At 51.8% G+C, this 17,563-nt stretch overlaps 1 protein-coding gene across 1 annotated transcript in view; it reads right to left on the bottom strand.

The window, feature by feature from the left end:
- ATG4B (autophagy related 4B cysteine peptidase) overlaps positions 1-17,563 on the bottom strand; it is a 35,694-nt gene that overhangs the window by 10,880 nt on the left and 7,251 nt on the right. The window contains exons 2-7 of the mRNA XM_055291263.2: positions 10,679-10,780; positions 10,454-10,525; positions 8,179-8,277; positions 7,147-7,248; positions 6,455-6,527; positions 2,603-2,682 (exon numbers count right to left, since the gene is read on the bottom strand). Coding sequence (XP_055147238.2) covers positions 2,603-2,682; positions 6,455-6,527; positions 7,147-7,248; positions 8,179-8,277; positions 10,454-10,525; positions 10,679-10,780 — 528 coding nt within the window. The remainder of the gene's footprint in view (positions 1-2,602; positions 2,683-6,454; positions 6,528-7,146; positions 7,249-8,178; positions 8,278-10,453; positions 10,526-10,678; positions 10,781-17,563) is intronic.

Raw genomic sequence — 17,563 nt, 5'->3', positions numbered from 1 at the left:
CAGAAGGATGAGCAGGGGCGCAGATGGGCTGGTGGACAGGGACACTGTAGGCAGTAAGGTCTCCCCTTACCCCACAGGCTTCACCTAAAATCTGAGTGGGAACAGCGTCAGGCAGCTCTTTCGCTGGAGGAAGAAGCTTTAGTGGAATTTCTGAGTGGGAACACCGTCAGGCAGCTCTTTCGCTGGAGGAAGAAGCTTTAGTGGAATTTCTGAATGGCATCAGCCTTCTCCTGTCTAACTGCTTCTTCCACAAGCAGTTCTGAGAAACTAGAAGAAAAGTCCTTGCTTGGCCAAGGACCTGTCTCTCTAGCTTCGGCTTTGCGGACTTCTTTCTCAGACGTCCTCCCTTGCGCACTCTTACCAGCACAACTGAAAAAAGCAGTCTGCTTCCTGCCTTCCCCCCACTACTCCCTCCTGGGGCTTTTGGTAGGGGTCATTCAGAACGACCCCGATGTCCTCCTCACAACACCACGCCACACTCAGGAACCCAGAAACCCAGGCCTTGTGCATCAATGCCAGTGCCTTTGCTGGCTGGATGTGGATGCCCTTCTTCCTAAATGGGGGCGTCAGGCACCTTCCACATGCGCCTATGAGGAACAGTATCCTTTCAGGCAGCTGACGCAGTGAGACTAAGCCGGTCAGACCAGGCAGCCTCCACATCCTCCCGGGAGCCGCCATCCCCAGGGGCTGAGAAATGCAGATTCAAGTTCTTCCAGGACCTGACCCCACCCTCACTCTGACAAGCCACGTTTCAGCAGCACTGCTTTGGGCAGCCCTGAGACTGCCGAAGAGATGGAGCTGGAGTCCACACAGTCGAGCTGCCCCCAAGACTCCTTCCCGTGCTACCTGCACCCAGAGGACGGAGATTCTAGGAAGCCCTGATCCGTGCGCCTTCCTGGCCACTGCACCCAGTCAACAGCCTCCCTAATCTGAGGCCAGGGACTGAGGTGTGACTTGGTAAGATGCTGAGCATGGGTAAGGAATGAGGGGGTAAGTGATTTCCCCAAAAACGGGAGGGAGGGTGGGGGAGTGAACAGGGAACTAAGGTGTAATAATATATTGTGTAGCCAGTTAATCATTATAATGCTGTCGCTCATGTCCAGGAGAAAATACTTAGGAAACTATGTAAGTTTTTGAAAAGCACAGGAGAAATACTGAGAGTTAAGAATGTCAAAATGCTCATATGAGTTATTTCTGAGTGGTAAAATCAGTAATTTTTCTCTTTCTTTGTACTCTTCCTATGTTTCCAATGTTTTATAAAAATTTCAAGAAACAGAATGGAGGGAAAAGGCAGATGGAAGAAAAACACCCTTTGGTTATGACCCCAAGTTCAAGTCTCTGAGGAACAGAATCCTGGAAGGGGAGCCTGCTGCAGCAAAGCTCTCAATGCTGCAGAAGCCGGCCTCACTCTCCCTGAGAAAGTCCGGCCTCACCCCCCTCACTGTGTCACGACGCCCCCGAGGACGGCCAGACTACGAAGAAACAGAATGGAGAGGCAGGGAAGGGGTGCGTCTGTGACCCAGCACACACCTGTGTGGTGACCTGGCACACCCAGACACAGGGCAGTACCCACTCTCACTGTGAATCTGTGCGCAGTTACGGCTGTGGCTCTGAATGAGGTATTTTTTTTTTTTTGAGACGGAGTCTCATTCTGTGGCCAGGCTAGAGTGCAGTGGCGTGATCAAGGATCACTGCAACCTCCCCCTCCCCAGGTTCAAGCGATTCTTCTGCCTCAGCCTCCCGAGTAGCTGGGACTATAGGCGCATGCCACCATGCCCAGCTAGTTTCTGTATTTTTAGTAGAGACGGGGTTTCACCATGTTGGCCAGGCTGGTCTTGAACTCCTGACCTCATGATCCACCCGCCTTGGCCTCCCAAGGTGCTGGGATTACAGGCATGAGCCACTGCGCCCGGCCTAAATGAACCCTTTCTTATGGAAAATTGGATTCAAGGCAATAGCCTACATGTAGAACTTCAATAAAATTGGAATTGGAGTTTTGAGAAGTTCCTTGGGAAAAAGGTGGCCGTGAGTAAAAAAGGTAGTGAGGCATATTTAAGAGTTCCCAGCTTGGCTACATCATGGAAAGTGAAACATCAATTTGGAACTTACTCAATGAGCCCATTTGTTAAAACTGAGCCACCATTTTCCTCCTAGATGTAAATGTTGCCACGCCTAGGTTCCTTCAGGGTTGCAGCAGACCTTTCTTCCAGAAAGCTGAAAAGAGCTCTGCCTTCACGATGTGCCTTTGCTCGAGATGGTTGCACATCAAGGCACGCGAAAGAACTTCACCAGAATTCCCACACGAGGGCGCCCAAGCACAGCACGCCTTCACAAATGATTTGTAACCAAGACACAAAACATGACGTGAGATACCAAGTCACGGCCTCCAGAGAGCCTGGGCTCTCCTCTCTTGGTATGACCGCCGGGATAGGAGAGCGAGGCCACCGTGCATCTGGCTTGGCACGCAGGCCCCACGGAGCGCCTGCACGGCACGGGGCGACTGACAACACTCGCCGAGGCTTCCGTGGGGACTCAGGCGAGGAAGTGTGTGTGTTGCCCATAATTTCAACTTTCTTGTTCATGGAAACCCCGAGCCACTTACTGATTTCCTCCATCACCACAGTGTTGTCCATTGCAATGTGGACCGCCAAGGAGCTCCACGTGTCGAAGACAGCAAGCTTCCTGCAGAGATAGGAGAATGACCATAAGCTTTTGTACAATTCAAAGACGGTTCATCTTGGCAGTGACAGCTGTGGGAAGGAGCGTTCGCGTTAGAGGTGCTTCTCGGATGAGAAGGGCCAAGGCTCCTAAAGTCCGGGGCACAGCCAATGCCACAGACAGGAAGAAAGCTGTAGGTAAATCTGCTTCTTCTCGCCTGAGGCCCAGAGGTCCTGCCCTTGCCCCAGCCTCCATTCATAGAGAGCACACGCAAGAGGCTTTTGAGCGGCCTGGTTTCCTGGTCTCACTGGCACAGAGGCAGGAACTAGAACACGAACCCAGCTCTGAGACGCTGTGGGTTTTGCCAACTTTGAGGCAGGCCTCCCCAGCACCTTCACGCTCTGCTCTGCTCTCCCCTCCACCAAACACGCTGAGCTGACAACCAAGGAATCTGAGTCCTTACAGAGAAACCTGCAGCTTAGTGGGAAGCACGACTGTGCACGCCAGTGAGGAGGAACTGTGGCCGCGGATTTCCCGTTCTGAGGGAAGGGCAGATTCTGCAGCCAAAAGTCTAACGGGACTCTGATCTCATCTCAGGTCTGGTGGAGGTGGGGTCAGAGGACCTCAACAAAAGGTAAAACAACAGAAAAGGCCCTGAGGCAGCAAGGACCTGGTGCTCCTGGGGGCAAAATGCAAGACCTGTGGAGGCAGGTTGGGTGGGGGTGGAGCACGGGACTGGGGTGACCACACAGAGCCCCTCCCAATGCCTAAGCCCAGAGGGGACACTGGGAGGACAGCCTGCCCCCCCACTGTCCCCTCCCCCACCACCTTCCTCCTCCTATCTCCGGCCCAGCTGCAGTGCTGAAGATGGGAGGACAGCCTGCTTCCCCGCCCCACCCCCACACCACCTTCCTCCTCCCACCTCCAGCCCAGATGCAGTGCTGAAGACGCACCCACACACAAGGGACACAGCAGCACTGGCAAAGCTGACCTGACGGAGGGCAAACAAGGAAGCAGCAGCCACGTGGGCCGGTGGTCAACACTGTGGAGAACAGTAACGCAGGAACGGGGAGTGGCGCTACTAACGTGGCCACAGGGAAGACCTTGGTGCTAAAGGGTACCTGGGCAGACATGGGGCGCAACCCAGGCAGGTGTGGGGGGAACAGGGTCCAAGTGCCAGGCACCACACATGCAAAGGCCCTGAGGCTGGTGTGTCCCAGGAGCACAAGGTGTCATGCCAGGGAGGTGGGGTAGAGCCCCGCCTGAGTCAGCAGCTAAGTGCCAGGGCGGTTCAGGGCAGAGTGGTGGCCAATGTGTTTTATGCAGATGGCTCTGCTGTTATTTGCTAAAGAGACTCCAGGATGACAAAGAGAGAAGGAAGATCAACAAGAAGGAAGAAGATGGGGCCGGGACCAGCACAGGGAGTGAAAGGATGAACACTGGTCAGAGTCTGGACATATTTCGAATGGGCCCACTGAAAGAAAGAGGAATTGGTATTTTGAATGGGCCCATTGAAATAAAGAGGAATTGGCCAGGCGCAATGGCTCATGCCTGTAATCCCAGCACTTTGGGAGGACGAGGCAGGTGGATCATGAGGTCAGGAGTTCAAGACCAGCCTGGCTAACATGATGAAACCTTGTCTCTACTAAAAATACAAAAATTAGTTGGGCATGGTGGCACGTGCGTGTAATCCCAGCTACTGAAGAGGCTAAGGCAGAAGAATTGCTTGAACTGGGACCCGGGAGATGGAGGTAGCAGTGAGCCCAAGATTGCACCACTGCACTCCAGCCTGGGCTACAGAGCTAGACTCCGTCTCAAAAAAAAAAAAAGAAAGAAAGAAAGAGGAGTCCTGGCCGGGTGCGGTGGCTCGTGCCTGTAATCCCAGCACTCTGGGTGGCGGAGGCAGGTGGATCACGAGGTCAGGAGTTCAAGACCAGCCTGGCCAACATGGTGAAACGCCGTTTCTACTAAAAATTAAAAAAATTAGCTGGGCATGGTGGCGGGTGCCTGTAATCCCAGGTACTGGGGAGGCTGAAGCAGGAGAACTGCTTGAACCAGGACCTGGGAGGCGGAGGAAGCAGTGATCCTGAGATCACGCCACTGCATTCCAGCCTGGGCTACTGAGCTAGACGGTCTCAAAAAAAAAAAAAAAAAAAGAAAGAGGAGTCCTGGCCAGGCACGGTGGCTCACGTCTGTACTCCCAGCACTTCAGGAGGCTGAGGCAGGAGAATCACTTGAATCCAGGAGGCAGAGGCTGCAGTGAGCCGAGATCACACCACTGCACTCCAGCCTGGTGACAGAGCAAAACTCCATCTCCAAAACAAAGAGGGGTCTACAAGAATCCCAGATTTTGGTCTGAGCACCTGAAGGACCACTGTAGGAGAAGCAGGCTGGGGCCAGTACGAGCTCTGGCTGTCGGGTCACCATCCTCACAGATACCCAGGTGGAAATGCAGAATAAGCAGCTGGACCTGAGCCTGGAGTCCAGGGAGAAATCAGCCCTGGAAGCCGTCCGTGTGCCTGGGTGCCACAGCACGTGCAGGTTGGGGAGCATCATCCAGCAACAGGGGCGGGGGCTGGTGGGGACCGGGCAGGGCACCAGGAGAAACAGTGAGCATGGCGAGTGGCCTGGTGCTTCCAGAGAAACAGCGCTGACTTGACGGGGCCACGCCAGGCAGCAGCGAGAAGTGTGAGTGGAGGGTGTGGTGGGGGCTGGGGAGCTGCTGGACAGAGGACTCTGAAGGACACGCAGGGACTGAGCAGGTGCCACGCCAAACACAAGGAGGGCCCAGGAGACGGAGGGAGCAGCAGGCTGGGGATGTGGGACGGGGGTGACGTGCGATGTGGGAGAGACAGACTTGTGCAGGACCCCAGGGAACCTGACAGAAAAGCTGGGTGGAGACAGTGACTGCCATGCTGAGGAGAAGGCTGTGGGTGAGGGGAGACAGGGCCATTTCAGGAACGTGGAACGTGGGGTGCCTGAGGGCCTCGAGTGGGATACGGAACAGGCAGACGCAGAAGGAGAGGCTTCAAGGGAGCCGTGGCTGAAGACAGGCTGGGGAGATGCTGGCCCTTGGACCAGTGGGGAGGAGACCCTGAGGGGACAAGTCCTGGGGGAACTGGCCAGAGCCTCCCCAAAAATGCTGGGATGCCAGGACACATGGAATCAGACCAAATGACCCTGGATGGGTCAAGAGGAATGAAGAGGGGACACGAAGCTGAAACCACAGGCAAGTTTCTGGAACTGCAGGGAGGGTCATCTCAGAGGAATCTGGGGGGGCGGGCATGCAATGGGGATGAGTGAGGCGTGAGAGGGAGCAGGTGCAGAGCAGATGCAGAGCAGACTTTCAGACGTTGAGGTGCATGGGAAGGTGAGCGAGGCTACAGGGAGTCTCTGGGTAAAGTGAGAAAGGCAGGTGGCAAGGCCCGTGGAGGGCAGCCTCCAACAAGCCCGCAGAGGTGGAAGGGCCTGGCACCCACACAGACAGGCTGCAGACTAGCTTCAGCTGCCCATCCCATCAGAAGCCACCATTACAGGTGGCTCCACGTGGCAGACAAAGAACAAGGGTCCAGTGTGCCAGCCAGGATGTGGACTATGCCATTCATTTTGTTAGAAAACATAAATTCCTATTCACAAGACCCCTTGACATAGTCATCTCTGAGAAACCTTCCGAGGGCCATGAAGTAAATAATTAGAGACCCCTGATTTCCTGTAGCCATGAAGACTCAAGGAGAATTTAACCCCCAGGGAACATCCCTGCTGCCCCCATGCTCGGCAGTGGAAGTGCAGTACATACTTGAGGACCTGGGCGACAGTGTTCGGCCCGTACCACTGGCCTATGGACTTGCCTTCGCCAACTCCCATTTGCGCTGCAGGGAACAGATACACATTAGCAACACACACCCGCCCTGACCATCCTAACAACCCCAGCCCTGACCTCTGGTGGCATGTGGTGACAGGAGACACATCACAGGAAGGCCTGGACAGCACCCTACCCAGCCTCCAGATGGAAGGATGACCCAACAAGATCGGGGGAGGCATGAGGGGGCAAACACGGTCTCGGGGACTGTCCCTCACTATGAACTTAGGAAAGGAGGGGAAATGAAGGGACCACTTCCTTCTATAAGTGAAAACACAGTGCTCAAAAGCCGGCCTTGCTTGCAAGAAAGGCCAGCTCCTCTTTACTCACTCCACTTCAATCTGAGCATTCAACTGGCGAGGCCAGTTTCCCCAGACTGTGCCGAGCACCAGGCACTGCAAGCCGCATGGACAGCAGGAAGAGCAAAGCCCAGGGTCTGGGCCTGGGTGGGACGGGGGTGATGTGGGATGACATGGGGGTGATGTGACAGCAGCGCACAGGCGGTCAGAGGTCAGTGTTTACAGCCTCCTGCTCCACATCCCACACCAGAAAAGCTCTTAGGGGAAACCGACCACTCCACCCTCTCCAAGCAGCCAAGGTGGGGCCTAGCACAATCTGCAGCCTCCCACCTATCTGGTGAATAGAGTAGTAACTGTCCTTCCTGTCGATGAATGCGTTGAGGACGCTGAAGTAGCTGTCTGGCTGCCTCTTCCTTTGTGTCCACCTCCAATCTATTGGAAAAAAAATTACAGGTCAGCTCTACCATAAATATGAGAAACAAGTTTTCACTTTCACACTCAAGATACAGATGGCATCCAAACCTTTTTCAGAATCTTTTTTTTTTTTTTTTTTTTTTTTTTTTGAAACAGAGTCTCGCTCTCTCACCCAGGATGGAGTGCAGTGGCGTGATCTCGGGTCACTGCAAACTCCGCCTCCCGGGTTCAAGCGATTCTCCTGCCTCAGCCACCTGAGTAGCTGGGACTACAGGCGCCTGCCACCACGCCCAGCTAATTTTTGTATTTTTAGTAGAGATGGGGTTTCACTGTGCTGGCCAGGATGGTCCTGATCTCCTGACCTCGTGATCCACCCGCCTCGGCATCCCAAGTGCTGGGATCACAGGCGTGAGCCACCGCGCCCGGCCCAGAATCTTTTAAAAGTAAAAACCCATGTTCTCCAGGATTTCAAATACATATATGCCAAGTTATCAAAACAAACCTGTACGGAAAACAGTTTCGGTAATTTAAAACATTTATTAGCATTCTTCTTCTTCTTTTTTTTTTTCAGATAGGGTCTAACTCTGCTGCAGAGGCTGGAGTGCAGTGGTGCGATCTCAGCTCACTGCAGCCTCCATCTCCCGGGTTCTAGCAATTCTCCTTATCAGCCTCCCAAGTAGCTGGGACTACAGGCAGGAGCCACCACGCCTGGCTAATTTTTGTATTTTTTGTGAGACGGGGTCTCGCCATGTTGCCCAGGCTGATTTATCAGCATTCTTTAAAGTCAGTTTTTCAAATCAATAAAAACAAGTGGCTCATTACTCAAGAAACCCCCAAGTTCTACTCAGTGTTTTACCTGTGGCCTGTTCTAAAGAGCCCTGACCCCACAGTCCCCTTTGCTTCCTGAGAACGCCGTGGCCATGCGCCCTCCCCAGGGCTGTGACTCACCTCGGCCTAGGTGCCGGCACACCAGGGCTTGGGCAAAGATCATCTGTCCACACCGCAGCATGCAGCCCCAGCCTGTGTCCGAGGTGGGGCCTGTCCCCCCTGTCATGGCAGACAGAGAGAGAAGTGCTCATGGCCAGATGGCCCCACAGGCCACGAGCCCACTGGCAGGAGGCAGGGGGTCAGTCCCACACCACAGGCACCGACTCCCTCATCCATCAGCTCCACCTGGGGCAACACACACCTCTTAGGACTCAGTAACGCCAAGGGCCACATTTACTGGGGAGTGAAATGTCCCGACAACCTCCTCAAAATGGGCAAAACACATGAACAAGTCAGTCACAGAGCAAAAGGAATGTCTGACAAACATACGAAGACACTGACCCGCGTAAGTCATCCAGAAAATGCAAAGTTAAACAAAACAAGGCATTTTCCAATTACCAGAAAGGCAGAAATTCAAAGGCTTGATGACAACCAGTGCTGCTGAGAGCACAGGAAGGGCCACAAGGGCAGCAACTCAGCCTTTCCAGCACAGGTGACTGGGCCCTGCCCTCACAGCCAAACCCTGCCCAGAAAGATGGACAACATGCACCATGGAACTGCACGGCATGTGACAGGCACGTGGGAAACAGTGCCAGCCCACAGCAGGGGTCCAGTGGAATGCCACTGCACAGCTGTGACAACAGAGAGGGCCACCTGTGCAGCAGACAAGAGGCTGGTAGGTGGCTGCACACCAGGGTGAGAAGCAGAGATTCAGGGGTCAGACCACAAGGTTCGCCCTGTGCCACCTTTGGGCTTCCGGCAGCTTCTCCACGCACTGGCAAGGACAATAAACCCTGTCTTGGGGTGGTGGTGGCCATCACCCACCAACAACCCAATCAGCAGTGCCCATGATCACCCTCGCTCCACTGCTGATCGCTCCACTGCTGATCAAAACGTATCTCGGAGCCAGGCGTGGTGGTGTGCACCTGCAGTCCCAGACACTCACGAGGCTGAGGAGGGAGAACTGCTTGAGCCCAGGAGTTCAAGTCCAGCCTGGGCAACATAGCGAAACCCCATCTATTAAAAAAACGAAATTAATAATTTTAAAAAATTATCTCTGTGGGGCTAAGAAGGAAACACACCACACTTGCCCTTCAGAACTGCAACAGGGCTGCTTCATCTGCAGGGTTCATCCCCAGCCTCTACCTCCTCCACAAGGCCTCTGCCAAACCAGAAAGGCTTCGCTCCAGTCCTGTTCTCCTTCCCAGCACACGGCAGGGTAGCTTTGAAGGAGATGGAAGCTGGGGACAAACCTGCATCCAAGGCCACCAAGAGAGCAGGTTCGGCGCAGCTGCGGAAGAAGCGGAAACTGTGGAATGAGCAACTATTCCTAGGGCACATCTGACAAGGTATGTCATTAAAATATATCATTAAATATCAATATTCCCAGGGCACATCTCACAAGGTGTATCATTAAGTATCAACTTAAGGAGACACTGTCGTATGTCCCTACGCGTCAGTGTTCTCCAATGTCAAGCCGCTGTGGCTATCTGACTTCCACCTCACTTTGGGATAAAGAAAGAAACCATCCCTAGAAGAGGGACCAAACCCTGACCCGGCACTGAGGAAGCATGACGCCAGCCCGGCCCTCACCTCCGGCCTCAGTTCTCTGCCGGTGAGAGTCAAGGCTGAGAACCAGTCCCCATCTCCTTCTAGCGCCAGGGTAGACAACAATGATGAATGGCTTTTAACAGAATGTACCTTAGTGTTACATAAAAACATGGCACATTCACCTGGCCCTTCAAATCTCCCCATAGGTTAAGTGTGGAAAATACTAAAAAAGATAAGGGCTACAGAGAATGGCTTCCAAACATTCTGGACCTAAGTAAGAAACACATTGCACAGCTGTGACCCAGAACACACATTCAAATATGCAAACTAAAACTAAACTCCCTGAAGCGACATGCTGCCCGCCCACGGCGGACACACACTGCTTTCTATGCCATTCTGTCCTACATTTAAAACAATGTTGGTCGTAACTCATGACACTGATTTCCAGCTCCAGTAATAAGCTGTGATTTGCAGCTGGAAAAACACTGGCCTAGAGTCAGGAGCCGTGGGTTCTAGCTTTGCCACTACTACATGTGAGGCCTCGGCCAATTCATTTCACCAGGACTGCTGTGAAGATTCAAATGAAGTCAGTGGCATATTGAAGTCCAATCTACAAACATAAGTTTTCCTTCTTCCTAAAAACATGTATATTTTGTCCCGCGTTGTAATAAAACAGACTACTTACCAATGGCTGGAAAGTTTTTCCTGTATGTAAACCAAAGTCTAGATGCCACATCAGACAAGATCTCGTCCTTTTCTAGAGGTTGTTGAAAAGAAAAAAGAACACACACACACAACACCTTAAGTCTGCAAGTCACAAGTTATGGCAGAGTTAGCAGAGAACAATGATCACAAAATGCTTCTGCAGGCCAAGCGGTCAGACCAGGGTGGGCTCCAGCATGGCCGATACCTGTGAAAATGCTGTATTTTCTACCCAGTATCCAAACGGGCTCTGAGGTCTCAGGAAAATCTTCAAACTCGGCAAACCGGAGAGTGTCGTAGGTCAGAGTAGCTGTTGAAACCAAAGATGCACAATCATCAGACACTTCTAATTTCATAAACTAGTATCGAAAGAGGCCGTTTACAGCATTTCTGTGCTGAAGAGAACAATCGTAAATTCTTCAACAGCAGCACACCCTCTCGTATCTCAGGCCTACCAAGACACCCACCATGGATGGAGTAAACTCTTGGGAAAGCGCAGGAGGCCCTGCTGGGCAGCTGCTCTGCTAAGGTATGGGGACAGGGAGGTAGGGCCAGCATGCTACTTCGTGAGCCTTTCACATTCTGAGCCACTGAGTCAGTGTCTAACAGCTGACACGAGGATGAGAGGCCAAGTTAGGGGCCAACCTGAGGGGTGAGAAAGCAAAAAAATAAAAAGCCACCCGATTCAAGCACTTACTTTAGACCTAAACATGTTTAAAACGTAAAGGACAAAAATAAAGTGAAACCACCTCCTTCATCCTTGTACACAAGGGAAGCCACAGAAGAAACAGAGCAGAGTCATTTTTCATGGCCATCCTAAGGTTTACCAGATGTCACCATGGCAGCGTGTTCAGAGTCACTGTGATGAAGGCAGATGCTCCAGGGCAAGAAACACTGAGCTGCTGGGAAGACTGGGGGTTCTGGTCTACCCCAATTTCCTGGTTAGGAGCAGGTGCTGGAGAAGCAATGGGGTGCTATTCCCAGGTAGAAAGTTAACCCCTGGACACTGAGAGATCAAACTCTGCCAAGTCCCCAGAGGTACCAGGGTACAAAAAGCCTAGTGATCAAGGACTGAACCTGTTTTCATGTCAACAATGCTACCAGAAGGGCATGCCACTACTTCCATGGGGCAACACCCCACTTTCCAAGGAGGCAGCTGGATGCAGAGCCACTCTGTTTTACTTCAATTAAGAAACTAGGCCAGGCACAGTGGCTCATGCCTGTAATCCCAGCACTCTGGGAGGCCGAGGTGGGCGGATCACCTGAGGCCAGGAGTTTGAGACCAGCCTGGTCAACATGGTGAAACTCCGTCTCTACTAAAAGTACAAAAATTAGCCGGGCGTGGTGGCAGGCGCCTGTAATCCCAGCTACTAGGGAGACTGAAACAAGAGAATCACTTGAACCCAGAAGGTGGAGGCTGCAGTGAGCTGAGATTGTGCCACTGCACTCCAGCCTGGGTGACAAGAGTGAAACTCCATCTCAAAAAAGAAAAAAAGAAAAAGAAAAAAGAAAGAAACTAGAGAGGCCCAGGGTCTTCCTGTCCACAGAACTGTGGCTGAGGATACCCATGTCCCACGATGTTCCTGAAAAGAAGGCGCCAGCCAGCAGCAATGCACCAGCCCAAACACCCATGTGGCGAGACGCCCATCGCGTATTCTGGAGCGGCACCAGAGGCATCTCTCTCCAGCTGCTCTCAGAACCGGGAACACACAATTCCCATCTGCTGCCTCTCCAGCTCTGATGGTGCCTGATCACTCATCCCTCACCAGCAGCTTTACAGCAATCTTTTGAAATCAATCACATATGAATTTCTCCCACATCTAAATTTACTTTTTGGTAACAACCCCACACTTCGATAAGAATGACATACGCTAATTATAAAAAATACCGAAGACTACAAAAATACACAAATCACGTGAAGCCTCGTCGCCCAGCAATGACTCTTTCCAGAAGTCTTTATGCACAGGTTCATACGTGAAATCATACCATGCCTGAGGTTTCCTCAGCATTCTACGTAAACACACATCTCCACCTAAGCTGATACTATAAAGCATAGTGTGTGTACCTCTGTGCTGTGCACAATCCCCTTGGGGAGGCAGGGGCAGTCAGAATTTAAAGCCCAGCTTGGGTACTGGTAAATTGTAGTTTCCTGGGCCACTTAACTTCTAAGTGTGAATGTTCCCTCATCCATAAAATGGGATAATAACAGGACAGCCTCAGCATGTGGCTGTGACATTTCCATGAAACATTTCCAATGAGGTGCTGGCTGGCAGACAGAAGGGCTCCAATGTCAGCTCTGTCATTAACATCAAGGACTCAGAACCACAGGGTCAAAGGCACACACATTTTACTATACCCAAAAGCCTTAATTGTATGCGCAGCTAATTCCCAAACACAGGGTTCAGAAGCACCTGCAAGCATCTCCCTCAGTACAGGCAGAACTACCAAATCCACAACAGAGGGCACTACAGACATTGTTTAAAGGATTCTCAGCTGTGGGAGACCCAGGCCCCTCTCCGCCCTTTTCCTAGAGTAGTGCTGTGGCTTCCTGAGCAAGGTGACAGGCGTTGTGGAGTGGCTGGAGCCAGATGAAGCAAGCTTTCCACAGCAGGGCTTTGTCCAAGAGCTCTGCTCCTTTTTTTTTCGAGACAGGGTCTCATTTTGTCACCCAGGCTGGAGTACAGTGGTGCAATCACAGCTTACTGCAGCCTCAAACTCTCAGGCTCAATGAATTCTCCGGTCTCAGCCTCCTGAGCAGCTGAGACTACAGGCATGTGCCACCACACACAGCTAATTTTTGTATTTTTTGTAGAGATGAGGTCTCATCATGTTGTCAAGCTGGTCTCAAACTCCTAGGCTCCGGCGATCCACCTGCCTTAGCCTCCCGAAGGCTGGGATTACAGGCGTGAGCCACTGCACCTGGCCCCCAAGAGCTCCGCTCTTATACATTTCACTTGTCCATGCTTTCAGAGACAATATCAACCAAACTGCTTGGTGACTGTGAATAAAGTCCAAGTTTACATTCTCTCCTGCCTTTTTATACATATGTTACTTGTTTCTCCACATGATTATAAAAACTGAATTGGGATGAATTAAGGTCCATGCCTTGTGTGTGTGTGTGTGTGTGTGTGTGTGTGTGTGTGTGATGGAGTCTCACTCTGTTGCCCAGGCTGGAGTGCAGTGGCATGATCCTGGCTCCCTGCAACCTCCGCCTTCCGGGTTCAAGCAATTCTCCTGCCTCATCCTCCCGAGTAGATGGGATTACAGACATCTGCCACCATGCCCGGCTAATTTTTGTATTTTTAGTAGAGACAGGGTTTCACCATGTTAGCCAGGCTGGTCTCGATCTCCTGACCTCAAGTGATCCACCCACCTCGGCCTCCCAAAGTGCTGGGATTACAGGCGTGAGCCACCGCACCCGGCCCACTCCTATCTTTTTAAAGAGCTGAAAAACATCATGATGTCCCTGCTACCTCTCTAAAGCCACTCCTGAATTTTCAGAAGTCCCTAATATTCTTTGACCTCTAGGCTTTATTCAATATATAGACTAAAATCCAGAAAATTTATTCTCAAGGAAAAAGGATGAAAACACCACCGGTCTAATTTCTTTTTTTTTTTTTTTTTTTTGAGACAGAGTCTCGCTCTGTCGCCCGCCAGGCTGGAGTGCAGTGGCGTGATCTCAGCTCACTGCAAGCTCCGCCTCCCGGTTCACGCCATTCTCCTGCCTCAGCCTCCCGAGTAGCTAGGACTACAGGCACCCACCACCACGCCCAGCTAATTTTTTGTATTTTTTTTTAGTAGAGACGGGGTTTCACCGTGTTAGCCAAGATGGTCTCGATCTCCTGACCTCAAGTGATCCGCCCACCTCGGCCTCCCAAAGTGCTGGGATTACAGGTGTGAGCCACTGTGCCTGGACACCACCGGTCTAATTTCAACAATGCAGGACAATGATTCCATCTTGCTGTTGGAACATTCTTCTCATGTTTGAGACTGTTCCAAGGCACCAGCTTTGAACTAAAGATACACATATCTTTTATTTAAAGTACAGCAGAGCTAAATGAACACTGGCAAGTATCTCTTTGTAGACTACAGATGTTCCTTAATTAGGATGGGATTATGTCCAATAAACCCATTGTAAGTTGAAAATACTTAAGTCAAAAATGCACTGAGGCCAGGCACAGGGGCTCACACCTGTAATCCCAGCACTTTGGGAGGCAAAGGCGGTTGGATCACCTGAGGTCAGGAGTTCGAGACCAGCCTGGTCAACATGGTGAAATCCCATCTCCATTAAAAACACAAAAAATTACTCGGGCATGGTGGCAGGCGCCTGTAATCCCAGCTACTTGGGAGGCTGAGGCAGAAGAATTGCTTAAACCCAGGAGGCGGAGGCTGCAGTGAGCTGAGATCGCGCCACTGCATTTCAGCCCAGGTGGGCGAGTGAAACTCTATTTCAAAAAAAAAAAAAAAAAAGCATTGAATACATGTAACCTACCTAACGTCATAGCTTAACCTAGCCTGCCTTAAATGTGCTCAGAACACTTACATTGGCCTACAGTTAGGCAAACTCAGCTGGCAACACAGTGCCCTGGAGAGCAGGGGTCATTCCCCCTCCTCATCATGTGGCTGAAGAGGAGCTATCTGGCATCTCCAGAGTATCTGGGGGCATACTACTAGCCCAGGAAAAGATCAAAATTCAAAACGTGAAGTATGGTTTCTATAGAATGCATACTGCTTTCACACTATCATAAAGTCAAAAAATTGTAAGTCAAACCATGGTAGTTTGGAGACCATCTGTATTTCAGAAGAATGTGGTGTATGTCATCAGAAAAAAGACCACACTGTTGAATCAGTAACAGTCTGCAGTATCAGAATCTGGAAACTGAGAAATTTCTGGGATGTCTAGTTTCCCATATTAAAAATATAAATGATAAAGGAATGAGAGAAGTATAGATAAGGAAGAAAAGGAAAAAAGCTCCCTCTGAAAGTAGGGTTACGCGGCCTGAGCGGCTGTGAAGTTAAGGGATTTTCATCACGGAAGCAGTAAGATGCAAAGAAGGTGTATTTCTTGGGTTTATTAGCAAACTTTATAGGCAAGGAAGCCAACTTCAGAGTGAAGGGAATAAGGTGTTCCATTAAGTTCAAATACACCACCACACCTCCAGCTGTAACTGTGAAAATTACGGGTGTGTGGCCTCAGATTCCTCACTGCATAAACCATCAAGGAGACCAGGAAACCCGAGGGGAGCAAAACCAAGGAGCAATCACAGTGCTTGACAGCGAACAGGAGCAACGCAGCCACGGCGAACACGACCCATGGGGTCCCTAAGGAGGGCTCCCACACCACTGTGCCCCAAGCTGCGCTGCTTCTCCGTCTAGAGAAACGCACTCCTGCCCTCTCCCAGAATCCTGCCCTCTGTTGGGAGTGAGTCACACATTCCCCTGGGCTAGCGGCGGACACCCTGAAAACACGATCCCTTGCTTCTCCCACCACACTGCACCCTCCTCTCTGTACTGTGGAGGACGCTGCAAGTGGGGAGTGTCCACACGTCACACCTGGAGCACGTTCCTGACAGCTGGAGCGCCAGCTGTGGAGTCAGAAGTCCGAACCCACCACTGAGCAGTCACGCAACCATACAGGCTGGTGACCTTCCTGCGACTCGGTGTCCTCACTGTGAGACGGACAAGTTAAGGCACAGGAAGAGCTCTAAACCGCACAGGAGCAGTAACCGCTCTTTCGGGGCCAGCCTTCTCAGATCACTGAAACGGGTGCGCGGTCATGACCCAGCATGGATGGGAGGTGTTCCGTAAGCGGAGGTGCAGCACGGAGCACAAGGTCAACAGAGACCCGACCAAACATGAGTCTTTCTACTAACACTGAATCCAACATAACGCCCTTTCCTCCAAGAGTGACTGCATCTAGAGAGCAAGAGCCTGCCACCCGCTTCCCGGGCTAGCTCCAAGGACCAGAGAGACCTGCAGCGATTCCTACAAAAGAGCCAATAAACTCTCAGACTCGCATCCCTTCAGCTAGGAGGAGGTCTTCCCCGTACTCTAGGGGCCCCACATTGTCCCTCTCATGCTGGAGGACAGGAGGGAATGCCCTTGGCAGGCCCTCCGAGCAGCAGTCACCCCTCCTGGACACCCTCACAGCTGCAGCTGAAGAGGAAGACCACAAGGAGCCATGGACTGAGGCATCGGAACGGTACAGAGACCTCTCTGACCTTCCAGATCCTACTTTATAATGGAGGAAGATAACTTTTTTGGAATTAACACTTCTAATTTCTTTTTTTTTTTTTTTTTTTTGAGACGGAGTCTCGCTCTGTCGCCCAGGCTGGAGTGCAGTGGCCCAATCTTGGCTCACTGAAGCTCCGCCTCCCGGGTTCACGCCATTCTCCTGCCTCAGCCTCTCCGAGTAGCTGGGACTACAGGCGCCCGCCACCACGCCCGGCTAATTTTTTGTATTTTTAGTAGAGACAGGGTTTCACCGTGGTCTTGATCTCCTGACCTCGGGATCCGCCCGCCTCGGCCTCCCAAAGTGCTGGGATTACAAGTGTGAGCCACCGCGCCCGGCCAACACTTCTAATTTCTTCCTTTTTTTTTTTTTTTTGAGACGGAGTCTCGCTCTGTCGCCCAGGCTGGAGTGCAATAGCGCGATCTTGGCTCACTGCAACCTCCGCCTCCCGGGTTCAAGCGATTCTCCTGCCTCAGCCTCCCAAGTAGCTGGGATTACAGGTGTGTGCCACCACGCCTGGTTAATTTTGTATTTTTAGTAGAGATGGGTTTCTCCCATGTTGGTCAGGCTGGTCTCGAATTCCTCATCTCAGATGATCCGCCCACCTCAGCCTCCCAAAGTGCTGGGATTACAGGCATGAGCCACCGCGCCCAGCCGACACTTCTGATTTCTACTGAGGTTTCCTTCTGGAGTCTGAGTGCCTGCTCGATAGCTACAGGACAGACACAGGCCTGGACTTCTTCCAGCCTCGGTCTCCTCACCCATGAAATGGGGCACAGCCACCAGTTTTCCCAGTGGGGTGAGAACCCACAATGGGTGCAAAACTAACGCTCACAATCACTAACATTTGCAGATGGACCA

Source organism: Symphalangus syndactylus, chromosome 8 (genome assembly GCF_028878055.3).
Source record: "Symphalangus syndactylus isolate Jambi chromosome 8, NHGRI_mSymSyn1-v2.1_pri, whole genome shotgun sequence".
NCBI lineage: Eukaryota > Metazoa > Chordata > Mammalia > Primates > Hylobatidae > Symphalangus > Symphalangus syndactylus.
The sequence above is the reverse complement of the archived record's forward strand: the minus strand, read 5'-3'. Positions and strand labels throughout refer to the sequence as shown.